This window comes from Cajanus cajan, chromosome 7, assembly GCF_000230855.2.
Source record: "Cajanus cajan strain Asha chromosome 7, NIPB_CcT2T_4, whole genome shotgun sequence".
NCBI classification, from domain to species: domain Eukaryota; kingdom Viridiplantae; phylum Streptophyta; class Magnoliopsida; order Fabales; family Fabaceae; genus Cajanus; species Cajanus cajan.
In genome coordinates, this window is record NC_138523.1 from 11,003,632 (window position 1) to 11,023,997 (window position 20,366).

The 20,366-nt window shown below is 32.4% G+C and overlaps 2 protein-coding genes across 2 annotated transcripts in view; both read right to left on the bottom strand.

Annotated features, from left to right (window-relative positions):
* Window positions 1-10,286: 10,286 nt before the first annotated feature.
* LOC145949819 (uncharacterized) lies at window positions 10,287-11,295 on the bottom strand. The gene is made up of 2 exons (XM_083060708.1): window positions 10,964-11,295; window positions 10,287-10,845 (listed from the first exon to the last, which is right to left on the bottom strand). Exons 1-2 carry the CDS (start codon window positions 11,293-11,295, stop codon window positions 10,287-10,289), a joined length of 891 nt encoding a protein of 296 aa, XP_082916834.1.
* Window positions 11,296-16,330: 5,035 nt separating this feature from the next.
* The window catches only part of LOC109811186 (protein fluG), a 28,887-nt gene continuing 24,851 nt past the window's right edge, over window positions 16,331-20,366 (bottom strand). Inside the window, exons 11-18 of the mRNA XM_083060953.1 lie at window positions 20,170-20,290; window positions 20,046-20,098; window positions 19,826-19,955; window positions 19,306-19,451; window positions 18,504-18,692; window positions 17,967-18,199; window positions 17,346-17,482; window positions 16,331-16,541 (exon numbers count right to left, since the gene is read on the bottom strand). Of these exons, the coding sequence (XP_082917079.1) occupies window positions 16,479-16,541; window positions 17,346-17,482; window positions 17,967-18,199; window positions 18,504-18,692; window positions 19,306-19,451; window positions 19,826-19,955; window positions 20,046-20,098; window positions 20,170-20,290 (1,072 nt within the window). The 3' untranslated portion in view covers window positions 16,331-16,478. The remainder of the gene's footprint in view (window positions 16,542-17,345; window positions 17,483-17,966; window positions 18,200-18,503; window positions 18,693-19,305; window positions 19,452-19,825; window positions 19,956-20,045; window positions 20,099-20,169; window positions 20,291-20,366) is intronic.

Here is a 20,366-nt window from a genome sequence, read left to right on the forward strand (position 1 = left end):
TTATGTTGTTATATATCAAATCTATTTGTATATATTATTATTATTATTATTATTATTATTATTATTCAATGATAATAGGGAAAATACAACACTATATGTGCCTCATTATTATTTTAAAAAGTAAAAATAGTAATAATAAAGAGATGATAAAATGAGAATGTGCATATAACTTTACAATAGTGGATAATTGTAAATATTAGTTAAAGGATTAAAGAGTTAAAAACATATAGACATCACAACAACATATTTATAGATATAAAAGTTATTTATTTATTTATTTATTTATTTATTATTATTATTATTATTATTATTATTAGTATTAATCAACAATAATATCTATATTGTCAGTAAAAAGAATATTTGATCACTAAACTCATTACTTGAAAGTTGATATAGATAAATGTGCATACAAAAATTAAGTGTCATTTATTTATTAGTTTGTAAATTTAAAAATTATATATTGAACGACACAAAAAAAAATTTGGAATGCTTGATCAACATTGATACTTGGTCGATGATCAAATTGAGAAAATTATAGTATATTTTAAGTTCTTAAAAAGATATTTAAGTTTAAAAATTTTCGATTTTATTTTCATCATAAGATGGAGAAATTGTTAATAAATTAAAAAAAGGGTAAAGTTTCACTTGTAATTTTTTTTAGTGATTTTAACATTTTCTTCCTAACATTTTATCTCTTGTATTTAATATTTTCATTTTATTTTTAAATTGAATTTTAATATATATATATATTAAAAAATTATTGATAGTTACAATATTTTTATATCACAATGTGAATTATTATTTATTATAAATTTAAAATATAATTTATATATTTAAAATAAACTTAAATATGTTTTTACTTTATGTAGAATGAGAAAGTTTTGGTTTTGATCTCTATAAATTTTTTTCTTTGTTCTTTATCCATTTAAAATTTGTAATTATTATTTATGATCCTTGTAAAATAAGAAAATTTTAGTTTTGATCTCAATAAATTAAGTTTTTTTTATCCCTCTAAACTTTAAAGTCAGTATTTTTGGTTTCTGGTAACTATTTTAAGGTATATTATAACACTTACTTTAAGGATTTATAAAAAATAATAATTTAGAAGTGTCACAACATTATATTCAATGTTCTTACTAATCAGATCAAATGTACCAAAATTCATTCAATTCCAAGAGTATTAACTGGTTCATCACAACATTTTATTTTAACCTATAATATGATAATATTTAAAATATAGGTAAATATTCGTTACTAGATAACATTTTTAGAAAAGTCTAAATTATGTAAAATTTTATATACATATTTATAAGCAATATCACATATTTTAACAATTGAATCATTAATAAATTTGAATTCTTTAAAAATTATTAAAGATACAATTTCACTAACTTTTATGCCTAGTCTTAATGCATTTTGTTATATATATATATATATATATATATATATATATATATAATTTGAAAATAATTAATAACTCTAAATAAAAATATATAGATTAGATTAAAAGCCTACAAATGATTATCATGTAGCACTACTATTTTTGTTGTCTACATTATTGTCACCGTCACAATTATCACTACCATGAACACCATCATCGTTACTGGTAGCACCATCATCATTGTCGCTACTATCATCACAATCATCATCGTGGTCATCACCAAAATCACACCACCACCACTATCATTATCATTACAATCAGAAATGGTGACAACAATGGTGGTGAAGGCATGACAATAGTAGTAGTTGCGATGATCATTGTGATAACAGTAGTTACAATAGTTATTGTAGCAACGGTAATTGCAATGGTCATTGTAACTCATGTGAAAACAGCTTTTTATATGAAAACATGGAAGAAATTAATAACAATCCTTGAATAAAGACTAAAGTTAATAGTGTTGAGATTTATTTCTTATCATAAACATTTCTTGTGAGTAAAGGACATTAAATAAATTAGTTCACATTTAAGATACATAATATATAGAAAACAAATATGGCTAGTAAGTAACTACAATCGTTCATTGCAAAGAAATTGTTGGTAGTTGAGATTTTTCACTATTATAATTAAATATATATTTTTTAAAGTCTTTGTAGTTCTCTATTTGGTTTGTAATTTGGTTAAATTTTTCTTGTTAAGAAAAAGTAAGTTGTAATTAAACATATTATAATCTCAACTTGTTATAATTTTTCTTAGTCATACACCTTTATTTTTCATGTTCTTTTTCAACATTGTATCAAAAGATTCATTAATTTTTAAGGGTTTGAGAGAGAGAGAGAGAAAAAACAACAAAATAACCCATACAAAAAAAAAAACTTCAAACACAAAAATGGTTTTCGACAATAATTCTTTACCCCCCACTTCCTATATTTGCAAGTGAAAACTATCACTTGTGGGCTGAGAAAATGAGAACTTATCTTAGAGATTAAAGTTTGTGGGTTATAGTGGAAATGGGAGTGTTGAATCCCAAATGTTTTTAATAATGACAAGTCCTTAGTTCCAAATGTTAGAAGAGTAATCAATTATTTCTAACATATCTGGTAAAGTGTTTCAGACTAAATGTATTATATATCTTATAAGATATACTATTCAGAAAGACATTTAGAATTAGAGACAACTATCATTGATTATCCTTATTCCTTGTTCAAAGTTCTCAAGATTTATGCATTAAGGATCTTCAAATATGAACATCTTCTCTCAGGGAAAGATACCTTGAGGAACCTGAATCATAGTCTTTTTGGTAGAGCCTTCCAAGAAACAAGTCTTAATTGAAGCTCCTTCATAGAAGACTGGCACTAAGGACTTTGTTCAGGAGGTTACTCAAAAGCACAATTAGAGGCACATTCAGAAGGAAGCTTTAAAAGAAACAAGTCTCAGTTTAAACTCAACTTCTTAAAAGATTGGTACTAAAGATCCTATTCAAAAGGTTACTTAGAAGCATACTTAGATAGAAGCTTCAAAAGTAGACTATTTTTGAAGGATATGTTGACAACACTAGGATAAAAGTATAAGATGATGTCAGCACTGATTAAAAGTTAAGCCAACTCCAATGGACCTATTTTGGAGTCTATAAAAGAAAGATTAAGGGAATTGTTTCAAGCACGCACAATGAAAGATAGTCATCAAAGTAAAAGCTTTCATAATTGTAATTCTTGCTTCATACTTTGTGATTTAAAGCTCTCACCATACACATTTGTAATATGATTTATAATAGAAAGAGTGAGAATACTTCCTTAGTGGAAGCTTCTATCTTGGGAGGGTTTCATATAAACCTTTAACAGTTGTTAAGTTTTCTCAAATCTGTAAACACATTTGATTACCCATTCCTAGATTTGGTTTATAGAGGGAAAGAAAGGGTAGAAAAGTTGCAACCAGTTGGTTGTGGTTTGACTTATATAGTTGTGGACTATGAAGTTAGTTTACTCAACAGTTGTTGAGGGTTACTTAGTAGTTGACTAAGGGTGACTTAACAAATAGTAGGTGGCTAGTTTGTGTAGGAAAATCCAATAGGTGTTGGTGGTTTACTCAACAAGTGTTGAGGGAGTTACTTATAGTAAGTAGTTTAAGGGTTCTATACAAACAAAAGATGGCTCGTTTATGTAGGGAAAATCCAGTAGGTGACTGGTTTTTGTAATTAGAGTATTTGCTGCTAATCATAGTGAAAAATCTCACAATATGTGTGAGAACTGGACATAGCCCAAGGATTGGGTAAACCCGTATAAATCTTTATTTGAAATCTCTCTTACCTTCCTTTACTTACTTCAACTATTTATCATTAATTATATATCTATGTTGCATATTCAACTATTGTGTAAAATTATGTTAAAAGACTATATAAAGAAAGAACCAAGTCTATAAAGTTAGAGGCATCAACTTCTAAAGAACTATTTTATAGAAAACCATTAAGAAGCAAACCTTCGTAAAACTAGGTTAGTAAAAACGTTTAGAAGCACCTGCTTCTGAGTATTAGAATCTTACAAAGACTTGATTTTTAAGAAACCCAACAATATTCAACCTCCCCTCTTGTTGGCGAACATTTACTTCAGGAAGTAATCCACCTCCATTTCCAAAAAACTCAACAGCAGCTCAAATAAGGAGTCATAATGATTTCATGGGAAAAAAGGGAAGGGTTCTTGCCATTATACAGACAAAACTACATGATTATGTATTTATAAAGATTCTGACTCTTGAGGCTGCAAAAGAGACTTGAGATAAGTTGCAAAAGGAGTTCAAAGGGAGTGAAAGAATGAAAAGAATACAGGTGTTGAACCTAAGGTGAAAGTTTGAAGCGATAAAGGTGAAAGAAATTGAATCTGTCAAAGATTTTACTGACAAACTTTTGAAAATTGTTACCTAAATTAGATTACTTGATGAAAAGCTTAGTAATCAACGTGTTTTAAAGAAAATCTTGGTGTCTTCCAAAGAGATTTGAATGTAAAATCTCTTATTTAGAAGAAAATAAGGATTTTTCTCAAATATCAATTATAGAAATTATGAATGCTTTGCAAGCCACTAAATAGAGAATATATTTTAGGATGGAAGAAAATATTGAAGGTTCTTTTGTGACATACAAAAAGAAACAAAAATGAAGAAGGAAACAAAGGAAAAGGTTTGGAAAAACAAGTTTCCACCATGCCCCCACAATAAGAACAATCATATTGGAAATTTTTGTTGGTTTAGGCAAAGTATTAAATGTAGGGACTACAATGAGTTTGGTCATGTGGAAAAGGTTTGTAAAAATAAAGCAAAGTCATAAGAACATCAAGCCTCAATTGTGGAGAATGAAGAACAACATGAGGAACATTTATTTGTTACTAGTTATTCAACGAGCAATAGCAAAGAGACATGATTTATAGAAAATGAATGCATAAATCACATGACTCATGATGCTACAATTTTCAAGGAATTAAATCAGTTCTATATCTCCAAAGTCACCATAGACAATTGAGAAAATGTTGATATCAAAGGTAAATGAGTTGTTGTTGTTGAAACTTCTTTAGGTATAAAATATATTTTATATGTTTTATTTATGCATGAAATAAATCAAAATCTTTTAAGTGTGGGTCAAATGCTTGAAAAGAACTATTTTTTTACGTTTTAAAAATATGGGATGCACAATATTTGACTCTTTCGGGTGTGAGCTCATGTCTATTAAAATGAGAGATAAAAGTTTTTCAAAAGAATGGAAGAAAAAAACCACCCATGATGTTTTAAAGAAAGATGTAGATTTGAAAAATGGGTCACTTAAAAAGGCATTTCAAACTCTAAAATGTGATTCAAATGAGCTTACAGTGAAAGCTACTTAAGAGAAAGTGACCTTTGAACACCATAAACTTGAAAAGAAGAAAGAAAATAAAGTTTCAAAGTTTTTGGAATTTATGAGAATCCTTTTTTTATAGGTCATGGAAGTTGTAACAATCATGGTTATGACTTTGGTCAATGGAGAAGATAAATTTTTTGATTGACAAAATTTAGTTGGAATTATTGTACTTCTTATCAATTCAATATTGATAATGTTGTTGCAACTCTCATGCAAAATGTTTTTCAAGATGGGAAGTGAATTAAAGAAATTACAAGAATTCTTATTTCAAGTGAGAAAATTAGTATTGAACTCGGAGATGTTAAATCTGTTGATGTTCATCTACTTGAAAGAGATTTAACAAAAAAATGTAAATGATAATAGCGATCATAACTTTAAGTGATGAAGAAAAATTCCAAGGAAGAGTGTTCAAAGTTGAAACTTTTTCACTTGTAAACAAACAATTTTGTCTCCCATTTTTTCTTTTTCTTTATCAATTCCCCTTTATTTTGTTAAAAAAAACTCTAAATCAATTAAATAATAATACATTTTTCTCTCTCTCGGATTTCTTAAATCATTTAATAAATAAAAGTCTAGCTCAATACAAATAAATTCAAATTCAAAAATTACATGATACAAAAGGTACAAAAAAAAATCAATCAAAAAAGATGAAAAAGAGATCAAATCTTCGAAGCAACTCCTGATCCTTTGGTAGGATTGACAACTAACTCTACTTGACCTCTCAGCTACTAAGCTTAAGCCATACATACTACACTTAGGAAGCAGCTAAATTGCCTGCAAAAAAAAAGTGGATCTCAATCCCCATAATCTTCAAAATGTGAAGCGTGAATCACATAAGTACACATTCTGGAGACTGAAGGGGGAGAAAACATATACTCTGTTTCTTTTTTCTTTTTTTTTCTCAAAGACTTTATGGCATTCACTCATCCCACCCACGAGCACTCACCATAACTCCTCTCACATTTCAACCTGACAATTTTTCTTTTTCATTTTCATCACACACTCTAGTAGTCTAAAAACTCATTATTTTCTCGTTTCCTCACTAATTACACCAAAAAAATTCATGGCAGCCATATTCATATTCAAGCCACCATGAAAGCTTCCTAATGAGTTTCCAACAAACAAAAACATATACATTCTCCCACTTGGCTAACATTATACATCACATAAACCATAGTCACACTCACCAAAGCATGGCACCATCGCAGTATGTGGATACAACATATTCTCGTCTCACCACCATTCCCTTGTGCCTCCAACCTTAATACCCAAGTCTGCAACCTCACGTGTCTCCAAGACTAAACCAACTACAACATATATAACCGTCCATGCATCAACCAAACACACACAATTTCTTATTTACATTTTGACTGAGCTGAAAGTCACTCTTGCTCCTTCCCTCTACACTCAACCTCTTGGTCTACGTCATCAAAGAATAAAAAGGTAGTTGGTGACACTCAAGTTTGAATCCTTGTGAAAGAAAGGTTTCACACTTAATTACTCATACGCGTGTATCTTTTACATACACCTAAATCGCACGCAACCACACAGTATGATAGAGGTTTTAGCAAGTCCCATATAGTCACGAAACCATGCATGATACGAGGTTAGGTTTGTGCGCTCACTTGGTTATTGTTTATGATTTTGCTTGTGGATGTAAGGTAAAAGAGAGAGGGATCCAGAAAAGACTAATATCAGAAAAGTTGTAAAAATGATTAATCCCCAAGTACAATATATCTTGTGATTACAAGTACTGGGCCTCATATTATTAATGGGCTTGGCCCAATATCAGAAAAGTTGTAAAAATGATTAAACCCTAATTCAGCAACTGATTTTACATTCAATCTTTTCCTAAACTCTATGAACTTTCGAGTATTCAACGGCTTTTTCATGATGTCTGCTAACTGTTCCATGGTTTCACAGTGCTCCAGCTGTAGCTTCTTCTCTCTTACTTTTTCTCTGATAAAATGGAATCTAGTCTCAATATGTTTACTTCTACCATGATGTATCAGATTCTGTGCTAAACTGATAGCAGATTTATTATCAATCTTTAGTGTTATTGTCTTTTCAGGTCTGGCCAGAATTTGGTTTACTAAACTTTCAAGCCAAAGAGCTTGACAGGCTGTGTACGCAACAAAGATATACTTTGCTTCACAAGAGGAGAGTGCAACTACAGGTTGCAACTTTGAACCAGGAGATTGGTGATTTTCCCAGCAGAAAAATATAACCAGTTGTGCTTTTACATTCATCTTTATCTCCAGCCCAATCCAAATCAGAGTATCCTACTAGTTCTCCTCCATTCTGATGTGTGGCATTAGGGAGTAAAATACCATAATCAATAGTCCCTTTTATGTAACTAAGAACCCTCCTACTAGCTGCAAAATGTGATGCTTTTGGATTTTCCATAAACCTGCTTAACAGACCAATAGAGAAACAAATATCTGGCCTGCTACAACAAAGATACCTCAAGCAACCAACCATTTGCCTATACAGTGCAGCATTTACTGACTTCCCATCTTCATCCTTATCAAGCTTTAGATTTGCTTCAACAGGAGTAGTTGCTGCATTACATTCACTCATCCTGAACTTCTTTAGCACATCTTTGGCATATTTACTCTGATGAAGCAGAATGCCTTTCTCACTATTAATAAATTCCATGCCAATGAAGTAGGATAACCTTCCAAGGTCTGTCATCTCAAACTGAACCTTCATTCTTCTTTTAAACTCTTCTATCATCTTTATATTGCTACTAGTTATCAAGAGATCATCCACATACAAACAAATTATTAGAACTTCACCATTCTCAATTCTAGAATAAATGCCATACTCAACTGCACATTTTACAAAACCTTGTTGCACAAGGAATCCATCAATCTTGTTATTCCAAGATCTTGGAGCTTGTTTCAAACCATAAAGGGCTTTCTTCAGTTTGAGGACTTTGTGTTTCTCACCAACAACTTTGAACCCGGGTGGTTGTGTAACATAAACTTCCTCTTCTAGTTCACCATTCAAAAAGGCAGATTTAACATCCATTTGATGCATTTGCCACCCTTTATAACTTGCAAGAGCTACAACAGTCCTTATTGTCTCCATTCTAGCAACAAGAGCATAGATTTCCTTATAGTCCAGTCCTTTTCTTTGTAGAAAGCCTTTAGCCACGAGTCTAGCTTTGTATCTTGCAATTGATCCATCAAGATTCAATTTGGTCTTATATACCCATTTCACTTTTATTGGTCTGTGGTTCTTTGGAAAATCAGTTAATGCCCATGTATGATTTCTTTGTATTGCATCTAGCTCTTCCTGCATAGCCTCCAACCATTTAGGATCTAGGATTGCCTTTTCAAAACAAATTGGTTCTGGTTCTATCTCAGTATATAAAGCCAAACGGACTAGATCATTTTCATCCTCAGTCTCACCAATAAGTTCTCCTTCTGTAGTCACTACCCTATCTGAATTTATCACATAATCACCAAATCGTGTAGGTGCCTGTACTACCCTTGCTGGTCTATTTCTTCCATATGCAGCTATTTGTTCATTATTCACATTAACAGGCACATCTATTTGTACCTGTTCAATATCTTCTTCTGAATCTGTCCAAGATAACTCTAATATGCTATTGCTGTTTGATTCCAAAGAACTCCAATTCCAAGTAGTTTTATCATCAACCAGTACATCTTTGCTAATGACAACCCTTTTTGTAATACGATCAATCAATTTATAAGCTCCTGTAGCATGATATCCAACAAGAACTAATTTCATGCTTCTGTCATCTAATTTTCTCCTTCTTTCATCAGGAGTGTGCTTCCAGCAAACTGAACCAAAAACTCTGAGATGCTTTACACTAGGTTTTTTACCTGACCAAACCTCCTCTGGTGTCTTGAACTTAAGCCTCTTAGTTGGACAAAGATTTAAAATGTAGGCTGCAGTAGCTACAACCTCGCCCCAATAAGAATGTGGCATTTCCTTACTCTTTAACATGCTCCTAGCCATATTAAGTACTGTCCTATTTCTTCTCTCAGCAATACCATTGTGTTGAGGTGTATATGGAGCAACAACCTCATGAATCAGACCCTCTTTTTTGTAGAAAATCTCAAACTCACTATTAGTATATTCACCACCACCATCTGATCTAATTACTTTGATAACTTTGCCTCTTTGTTTCTCAACTAGACTTTTGAATTCAACAAAACATTTAAAAACTTTTGATTTTCTGTTGATCAAGTAAAGCCACATCCTTTTACTGAAATCATCAACAAATATGATGAAATATTTATTACCTCCAAGTGAAGACACTTCAAATGGTCCACATACATCTGTATAGATCACCTCCAGAACATCCTTGCTTCTGGTCTTCAAGTGTGCTTTGAATGGATTCCTTGGTTGCTTCCCAAGCATACAACTTTCACACATGACTTCACTCTTCTGAATATGAGGCAATCCTACCACCATTTCTTTCCCTGCTAACTGACTCAAGCTACCAAAATTGAGATGACCAAACCTCAAATGCCATAACCAATTAGTATCTAAGACAGCAGCAACAAAACACATATAATCTGACACTGAAATGTCAACTCTAAAGGTCCTATTTTTACTCAAAGGAGCCTTTAGTATTGGTGAACCATTTTTATCAAGAATCCTCAGCATTTGATCCTTGCAATCAACCAAATATCCCTTCTATAAAAGCTGTCCAATACTCAATAAGTTGTGTTTCATTGCAGGAACATACAACACATCTGAAATTACAACTGTTTGCCCATCTTTTCTTCTAATTAAGATCTTTCCTTTTCCTTCACATTTCATAGTAGAGTTATCTGCAAACTTCACTCTACTTTTAATCTTTTTATTCATGCAACTGTTTGACATGTGATTCGAGCAACCTGTGTCTAAGTACCAAGATTCACCAAAAGTTTTCTTCTCAGGTTTTGTAGTAGTCACCATCAACAATACTTCATCCTCATATTCTTCTTTCTAAGCTACATTGACCTCTTCTTCTTTGCCATTTGAGCTTCCTTTACTCCAACAATCGACAGCATAATGACCATATTTGTTACAATTGTAACATTGCACATAACTCTTATCAAAACCTGAACTTGAACCCGATCTACCACCTCTCCATTGTGCATAACCTCCTCTTCTACCACCACTCCAATTCTTGTTTCCTCCTCTATTACCTCTCCACTGAGAAATTTGATCATTTTGTCCTCTTCCATTTGTTTCAGAACCACGGCCTCCATTATAGCCTCCTCTAAATCCTCTTCCACGGCCTCTCTTATTGAATTTACCACAATTACCTTCAACCTTCTTATTCTGTTTAGCTAACAAGGCTTGTTCTGAACCTGATTTGTCACCATCTCTTTCTCTTAACCTCTGCTCATGTGCTTCCAACGAGCCTTGTAACTCTTCCAGTTTCAAAGAATCAAGGTTCTTTGATTCTTCAATCGCAATAGCAATCATATCAAATTTTGTATCAAGGGTTCGAAGTACCTTCTCAACAATGGTTCTTTCTTTCATATTTTTCTCCACACGACTTCATCAAATTGGTGAGGGATAGTAATTGCGAAAAATATTCTTGGATGGTTTCTTGATTTCCCATCTGCAAAAGCTCGTACTGACGTCGCAAAGTCTGAAGCCGTAGTGTCTTCAACCGTTTCACTCCAACGTAACTTTGTGCTAAGATATCCCAGGCCTCCTTCGCCTTTTTCGCCAGCGCGAACTTCTCAAAATTTGCTTCATCGACGCATTGATGAAGGTAAAACAATGTGTTAGAATCTTTCCGTTTCGCCTCGCGAAATGCTGCTTGTTGTGTATCAGTTGCGTTCTCCGGTGGATCGCTATAGCCGGTGCTGACAATCTCCATGACTTCTTGAAATCCAAAGATGGCCTTCATCTTCACGCACCAACGATCATAGCTATTGAGATTTTTACTGTCAAGCATTGGCATATTCCCTGATAACGTTCCTTCGTTCCCGTTCACCATTGTTGTTCGTCCCTGATCTTGAAGCTCTTGATACCACTGTAAGGTAAAAGAGAGAGGGATCCAAAAAAGACTAATATCAGAAAAGTTGTAAAAATTAATCACCAAGTACAATATATCTTGTGATTACAAGTATTGGGCCTCAGATTATTAATGGGCTTGACCCAATGCACATGCTGAATTATTAGCTAATAGTGATTTTATTGTCTTTGTGATGGTGCTGTAAGTTAGGCTCAAATATTATGTAAATTACTTTTTCGTGTGCGCATGCTAGAAAATAAGCGTAAAACATTCATAAGCATGTTTGTGCTCCTTTCCTTCTCGCGTTCTCCTTTCACACCCCCTTTGTTTGCTAGTTACTGTTATGCCATTATAAATGATGTATATAATTATAACAATGTGTCGTATAAGGTAAGTGATGATTTTGAGTTTGATTTTATTTTATAAATTTCGTTGTTCTATGACAACTTATGTAACATTGTTAATTTTATGATGCTTTAATTTAATTAGATGATCGTTGTTGTCTAGTTGTAAATTATTGTTATATAGTTTTTTAAGAACTCTAGAGTTAAGAGACTTTGAGGGTTAAGTTGGACTCTAGGATAGTTGAACCAGAGACAAGTTGGGTCAACTTAAGAAGGTTATATAAGGATTTTCTTAAGATGTGAGCCTCATAAACTCATGTTTTAAGAAAACTCTATTGAGAGGTAGAGAGAGTTTTCTTTGGTGAGCAAACCTTCTCCCCAATTTTGTACTAAACCCTTCTTCCCTTATTGTTGCAACGGATCTAGACTTGTAGTAGTAGTGAGATTCGAAGTTTAAGAGCTTAGAGAATCCCAGGTCGGAAGTCATTCGAAGCTCACTTCCTCATTCTTCTCTTCTTCCTCTTCTAGATTTGGTTCTTCAAGAGGTAAATGAAGCTTTGTGATTGAATTTCTCTTGGTGCATGATGATTATTATTGCTTGCTAGAATCTCTAGATTCATTGTTGCTATGATTTGAATTCATAGGTTGATGACTATGAAGTTGAGGTGTTCTTGAAGTTTTGTATAAGACGAATATTATGATCCTTGCAAACTAGTGGATAAATATTTTTACTAGTATAAGTTGTCTAAATTTTATATGTTGCAATGCATGTTGTTGGGTTTCTCGATTATAGGTGGTTTGGATCAAAATTAGGTCCTATATAAGTGCAAAATTGAGATCAGGTCTAATAAGCCTTTAGGGCGTCAAGTAGGCATGACAACGGGGCGGGGTGGGGGCGGGAAACAAATTTAAACTTCCCCCGTCCTCGCCCCCGATACTCGCTGGAAGTAAAATCTGGGTACCCATCCTTGTCCTCGTCTCCGGCAGGGTTCAGGTTTCCCCGCCCCCGCCCCCGCTACTACCTTTTTATTTTTATTTTTTTATTTCTAATAAATATGAAAAAAATAAAATAAAATAAAATAAAAGTAAGATAATACAAATTTTTATATATAAATATTTCTAATTTTGGTTTTTATATATAAAAATAATTTTTTAATTATATTATTAAGTGCGACGGGTACGAGGGCGGGTATTGACATCCCCGTCCCCACCCTCGCCCCCGATTTTATCAATCGGGAAAAACCCGAAGTTGAAGCCGAACCCGGTAAACATGGATTTTCCCCGTCCAAATCAGGGTGGGTTCGGACGAGTACCCACGGGGACGGGTTAGATTGCCATGCCTAGCGTCAAGCATGGTTTGAATTAGTGGTTTTGTCTCAACCACATCAGGTGTAGGATTGGTGGCACCAAGCATGAGGAGAGAGAATTTTCTCTAGTTGAAATCACATCGTGCATAATTTGATGACGTTGGGCATGAGGAGAGAGAAGCATTTCGGGTTGAAATCATGTTAGGCACCAATGGAGTGGCGTCGAACGTGAGTTGTGTGGAGACCCCTACATGATAGGGTCAAGCGTGGGCTTTGTCACGCTAGGCGCGAGAGGTTGGGAAGCTCTCTATCTTAATCACATTAAGCATGAGTAGTTTGGCACCGAGCATGGGTAACATAGGGAGTCCTCTACCTCAATGGCGTTAGGCACCCTCTTAGTGGCATCAAGCACGAGTTGCATATGAAAATTTGTTGTTTTAAGTGGTTTTATAGTTAATGATGATGAATAAGTATGTATGAGGATGTATGATGATGAATATGTATGTTATAAGTTGATATATTATATGATGAGATTAAGTTGTTAAGTTGTTAATTTGTAACCTGATAGATGAGAAAGTTATATAAGTTGTATGCTGCTAATTTGTTCACATGGTTAAAGCTATAGGCATGTGGGTTAGATACATGTCTTAGTTACGATACATAAAAATTAGAAAAGATTAAAAATTATTTTAAAAATTATAATATCCCATTGTGTGTACATTATGGTGCTTCGAGAGGCCGATTAAGATCCTTTAGTAAGTAAGTTGACTTCTAAATAGGTAAATTGTTTTTAAGTTTTCTCCTCTAGATTTTATGTGGTATTCATATTTGGTCAAAGTCAAGACATACATGTATAAAATGACCAATTAAGTAAAGTACCGGGTCAGGGAATTAGGTCAAATGTTGTGATTTGGTAGGATCTATCAACTTAAACTACTTATCCTGTTGTAGGAGATCTCCTTAGTTGATATACGTAATGATGTATTAGTTGTATATTTTTGTACAATGATTAAGTTGGTAAGATGAAGTTGTTAAGTGTCTTTATGTTGTAAGTTGCATGTTGATGTTGATGTTGTTGTTTATGTTGATTAAGCTGACATTTATATGTGTGTTGAGATACAAACAAAGTCCCACATCGATAAAATAAGAGAAGAAATAATAATTTATAAAGCACACACATACTCCAATGATTGAGAGAGATTTTGGGTGATAACCAAAAGCAAAATCGTGAGGGCTTAGGTCCAAAATAGACAATATCTCATCATTGTGGAGTTGTCTCTAAAACTGGAACAAATACCATAAAATAATAAAAAAAATGCCATAAAATAACCCATTATTGGTGTCTAGAGCCAAGGTTACAACCCCACACAATTTTTTGATTCTAGAATTGTTGAAAAAATACTAGTAACTGTACCTGAAAGATATGATACTCTCAATGTTATGTTTTACGACCAAAAAACCCTTAAAGGCTTGGATTATTGATAGTGGTTGTATAAATCATATGACTTATGATCGAGAACTCTTCAAAGAACTCAACAAAATTGATATAAGTGTTAATCAAAATTTGTTAAGTGTTGCTCAACTGTTGAAAAAAGGATACTAAGTGTTATTTGAACATAAAAATTGTGTGATTAAAGATGTAAACAACAAAGAAGTGTTCAATGTTCATGTGAAAGACAAGAGTTTTGCTTTAAATTTGGGGAAGAAGAAGTCAATTATAAATGAAGATATAAGTGAAAAGTACAAAAATGCATATCTTCAAAAGAAGCTATATTATCAAGAGGAGAATGAAGATGATGAAAAATAATCTTCAAAGGAGAAGTTTGAGACAAATTCTTAGATGACTCCACTCAAGAAGGATTGCAACAAAAATCACAAGAAAAATATAAGGAAGAAACCAATCAAAAAGAGAAAAGATAGATTTTAAAATTCAAATTCAAATTAAGTGATAAATATATTCAGTCAAGGAGGAGTGTTTAGAATATGCATAAATATCTTTAGGATAATAAATTAGTTATGATAATAATCTTTTATTTATGTTTTAAATATTTAGATTTAATTTGTTTTGATTAATTTAGGATTTGTTTGCTTATTTTTAGAATAAAATAATATTAATATTTATTTTGTATTAATATTTTTCTTTATAAATAGAGAATTCATGAATAAAATTGAGTTATGCTTCTCTGATAAAAATATATCTTTACAAAATACAAATATAAAATAACCCCAACAGTTATATTAGAGCCACAAGTTGAATTTGATGACAACCAATAAGTTATAACTAAAAAAAAGTGATAAGTGTTAATCTAATATATATACAAAGACAGATTCTGTTGCATGAAAAGTTACGTCTCTTGTTTGAGAGGAGGATTGTTGGAATACAAAACAAAGTCCCACATCGATAAAATAAGAGAAGAAATAACAACTTATAAAGCATACATATACTCCAATGATTGAGAGATCTTTTGGGTGATAACCAAAAAGCAAAACCATGTTGACTTAGGCCCAAAGTGGATAATATCTCGTCATTGTGGAGTTGTGTATGAAATAATCTTATAAAAGTAACAAAGTTATAACCCTCTTCTTGATAAATATTAAAATAACCCCAATAACATGTTTGTATATCTCTTTATTTCACAAGCCTACCCTCTTCTTTTGATAAATATAAGTATTTCCTTAGATAAATACCATAAAATAATCCTAACAGTGTGCTTGTATGTCTCTTTGTTTCACAAGTCTACCATGTGTTTTCCTTATAGTTAGAACTGCAATAATCATACTTGATATGAAAATAATAGGATAAGATTAACGAGACTGCTTAGGTTACGAGTCATTCTTGGAGATGACTCCCTTTTGTGTTGTCTTTGTTGTCTTTCAGTGATGGCTACACCATTGTATAGTCGCTTGACCATTGAGTAGGGTTATTTATATACTTTTGTATATTTTGTATGTAGATTGCATATGTGTACATATTATGTTTTTTTTTTATCTCTTACCTTATACATATATCAATGTGCCTGATTGCCCTAGACTAGTCGTTGTTTTATTTTTCTCCGTTATGTAGTAGCCATACTAAAGTGAGTGTAATGATCTACCAGATCATTACAACTTAAGTTGTTATACTACTTTCATAATTAAATATTTTAAGATCTCTATAATTTTCTGTTTTACTTATAAATTTAGTTTAATATTACTTATGTTTAGAAAAAGTAAGTTATACAAATAGATGATGTTTACTTATTAATTTAATCATAATTTATTGTTTACTTTACCTAATCAATTTTTTTTTTAATTTTAGTATTTAATAACTTACTGTAAATAATTTAAATATATATATAACTAAATTCATAATTAAAATACTCTCTCTTTGACAAAGTCTAAGATTATAATTTCAACCTGATATATTTTTTTTTAAGTCATACATTCCTTTTTTTCATGTTCTGATTTTAACATAAATCACCATAATCTAAACTGTGCCCTGATCAGTCTGTCACAGGAACGAAAGACAACTGGCTCAAAAACGGTGTATGAGTTGCTTGTATGCATCCTTGTGCTTCGTGTAATGGTCAATATCAGCCTGATAATAAGTCACATTAAGCATCAAAATTATCACCTTGGCTATGCAAATCATATTATCATAGAAATGAAGTTAATAGCAGACCGTGATCATCCAGTCAGGTAATAATCACTAACTTATGATCGCTGCAGAATGCAGTGAATCCCATTATCCTCTATAAGTAGAACAATTTTAAGTTATAATTGCACTGAAAATCACGGTGGGGTTCACTGTTACACTTTTTAATAAAAAAAAAAGCTTTTTCACTTTAGATCACTCGTAGCAGGATGCTTACTTTTTATTAATTAAGCATATAGAGAAAGTCCAGGGGGCAGAATTGAATAGAATGCTGACACGTGTAGGTGTAAGTTGTGGCTGGACAGATTTTATATTTAAGTCTTATAAACATTTTCCAGAAACATTTTTAAAAAATTAAATCAAATTAAAATAAGATCTTAAAAAAATTAATAAGAAAAGAGAGTTCTTAATTTTTATAAATTAGTGTATGGATAAGTTAATTTTAGTCTATAAATTTATTTTATTTTTTCTTTCAATTTTTATATCTTAAAGGGTATTTTAGTGAAATTTACCTAATCAATTCTTAGTATTTATACAAAAAGAAGGATCACTTTTAATTTTTTCTAATTTTTTTAATCTCAAACAAGCAAAGGCAACCGCAATTAGAAACTATCCACTGGATACTCCAACCATCGAAGCCTTTTTCTCTAACATGTAGCTCACTATTGGCCAACAGCTATCCAAGTGTAAAAGCATTTTATATTATAAGGAATTATGAATTTAAAAGAATCTAAACCAAACACATACCTTTCTAATTGCTTTTATGGCAGTTAGCAACTTATCACTGATAAATTCCTTTAAGAAGTCATCCTTATGGAGAGCATCCAGAGATTCAGAAAGTGATGCTGGCAACCTCTGAAGGATTTCCGGATTTGGATTCGTATCTGTTTCACACATGAAATGAGAAGTTTATTGTTTGATTGATATTTTTATTCAACCGCTGATACTTGTAAGAACCGAACAAAAATTTATACGCAACCGTTATGCAAGTTGGTAAAAAGAACATGAAAGAGAAAAAGAGAAAAATGGCAGCAAATTTGGAATTAAAACTGAGTAGTAGTACATAAAATTCAGTCATCCACTGAGCTTCCCTGGGATTCGTGAAACATTGAACTTCTTCCATAAGTCAATACGTTTTATGAAGGGTTATTTAATGCTTCAAGTTTATTATATTCTTTCTTATTCAACGTACTCATTTTTGTCCCATATAGAACTTCTCATTCACACTTGCATATTAACAATACAAGCTAACACAAAATTGTTAATCATTTGAATATCGTATAAGCTCATGAGTCATGATTGATATAAACAAAATTATTCTCAATGCATGTTGCTACACACAGTATAATTAAAGTTCTATGATCTTACCAACAGGTTCAGGAAGAGAAAGATGCCTACGAAGCCCATCAATGCCAGCAGCAAGTATGGCAGCTATGCCCAAGTATGGATTGGCAGAACCATCAAATGGTTTAATCTCAAAGTTGCTAACTAGACCATCAGGAGTTCCAGGTGGGGATGTAGCTCGCAATGGAGCCTCCTTATTTTCATTTCCCCAGAAAAGATATGCACTACTGCATGTGTTGGGTTGTAATCGATCATAGCTGCAAGGAATTTGAATAGCAAAGTAAGAAACATAGCAGCATAATTTCAAAACTAACAAACGAGAAGTTCAAAAGATGTTTAATTACTAGCTGATATTTTACTCATTTTCAACTATAGATTAACAAATGTAAAAACTTTACTTTTCTAATTTACTATAATGCTTGCTGGAGAGGAACAATTTCCTAGCGATACGGCCACATGACAACTCAAGCTTCATCAACGCTGACAAAATTATGGTATAGTGCCATACAATAAAATCAATTTAGGTCAAAAGTGCAAGAATAAGATAATGGGAAGAGTAACCTGTTAGGGAGTGGTGATATGAATGCCAAAATTGAAGGAAGATGATGTAGAATTCCAGCCATAAATTCCTTCCCCACAGTTGATATTCCATGCTTAGATGATCTATCGGATGCCATAAATACATTTTGGCCATTGCGCCACAAGCTAAGATGAACATGGGATCCCGAACCAAAATCATCTAATGCGTACCTTCAATATCACAAGAAAACTATGTTAGTTCAAAATGGTTACTTTTGAGCTTTACACTAGAACCGATAAAGAGAGTTCATCAGCTGTAACTGAGTTTTAGAAACTAGAATTATACATACCCCTCTGTAATAGCATGTCTGTTTACCTTAGATTGTAAAAGCATTGATTATTAATAACTTAATGACAAGAAAATTAACTGAAAATTATTTATTATAAGTTATATCGTTTTATATTAGATTGATGGGTATTTAAAAGTAGTAGTAAGAGAAACAGTTATGAAGTATCACTATTTTCAAGAAGGCCATTGGATCTTGCTCAAAAATTGTTAAAATAACATATATTCAAATCATGAGGGTATTTTTTTTATCAACACAGTACATACACAATAAGGAATTTTCACCATGAAAGATACAGGCATGGGTTTCTATAGTTGAGGGATATAATAGAATGTATTTACAGCACAAGGGGTATAATAAAATTATGTAAAGATGGTGTCAAATATGCTGGCACAATTTTCAGCCATGTTTAAGATGCAAATTTGATTCCCTTTGGTTCAAATTATGAATTACACGGACAACATATAATCAATTCTATTACAAATTTTGGCACTTACTTTGGAATAAAAGTTGCCAGCAAGCCATGCTTTCTAGCGATTGCCCTAACGACTTCACGGGTGTAAACTAAGTTATCTGCGGCTTTAGTACAAATGGTATATTTCAAAACCAGCTCAAATTGACCTTTTCCACCCTCAGCATGTAACTACAATATCACAGAAGATAAGTTCAAGAAGTGGGCCATATAGGTGACGACTAGAAAAGAAGTATCAAGCAAGTCTTCAAACATGCTAATGGTAATGATCCTTTTAACGACCTTTGTTGGTCATGCTAATACCCAAACTATTCACGTCTGTTGGGCTTTTCAATGCTTACATTCAATTTTAAGAATATACTGGTTTAGTAGTAATCACCATTACTTTTGGTTACAGGTTGTCATTTGGTCAAATCAAAGTAATTTTTGGTCTTACGTGAAACTGTGAAAGCAATTTTAAGAGATAAAACAATATCCAATGAAAACCATAAAAAGCCATATCATATCTTCATTTACAATTGATCATTTCACAAATTTCCTTTTACCTGTTCTACTGAAATGCCCAAAGATTGAAGAGCACCAGCAACTTCACGAAGTACGGGGGAAGCAGCATCAAATGCTGATGAGGAGCAGTATGGACTCGAGTCAACTGGTACCCATTCCTCCTTCCCTTCCCTGATTTTTTTTTTCTTTTAATTTTTCAACTAATTGCCACAGTTAATTGCACTATTTAGATCACAAAATAGATAATATGATATATCATACCTTGTTATGCTCTTCAAGAGAATAAATTCATTCTCAAATCCTGCATTCATTTCCTGGAAGTGGAAGCAGAGAAAAGTTAAGCATGATATACTTCCCAACAGATAAGACAAACTCTGCTTCCTACCAAGTCAAATTCATGTTTCAGAATTTTAGAAACTCTTCTTAAGGCATCTCTTGGGCAATATTCCCAAGCTTCACCCGGTTTAACACACATATCAGCTAAAACCATTTCATCTTGCTTGTTCCTATACAAAAGAAAGTTGCATTAGTTAACGAAATTTGAATGGTCTTCTCAAGAAGATCTGCAAAACAAAAAATGTT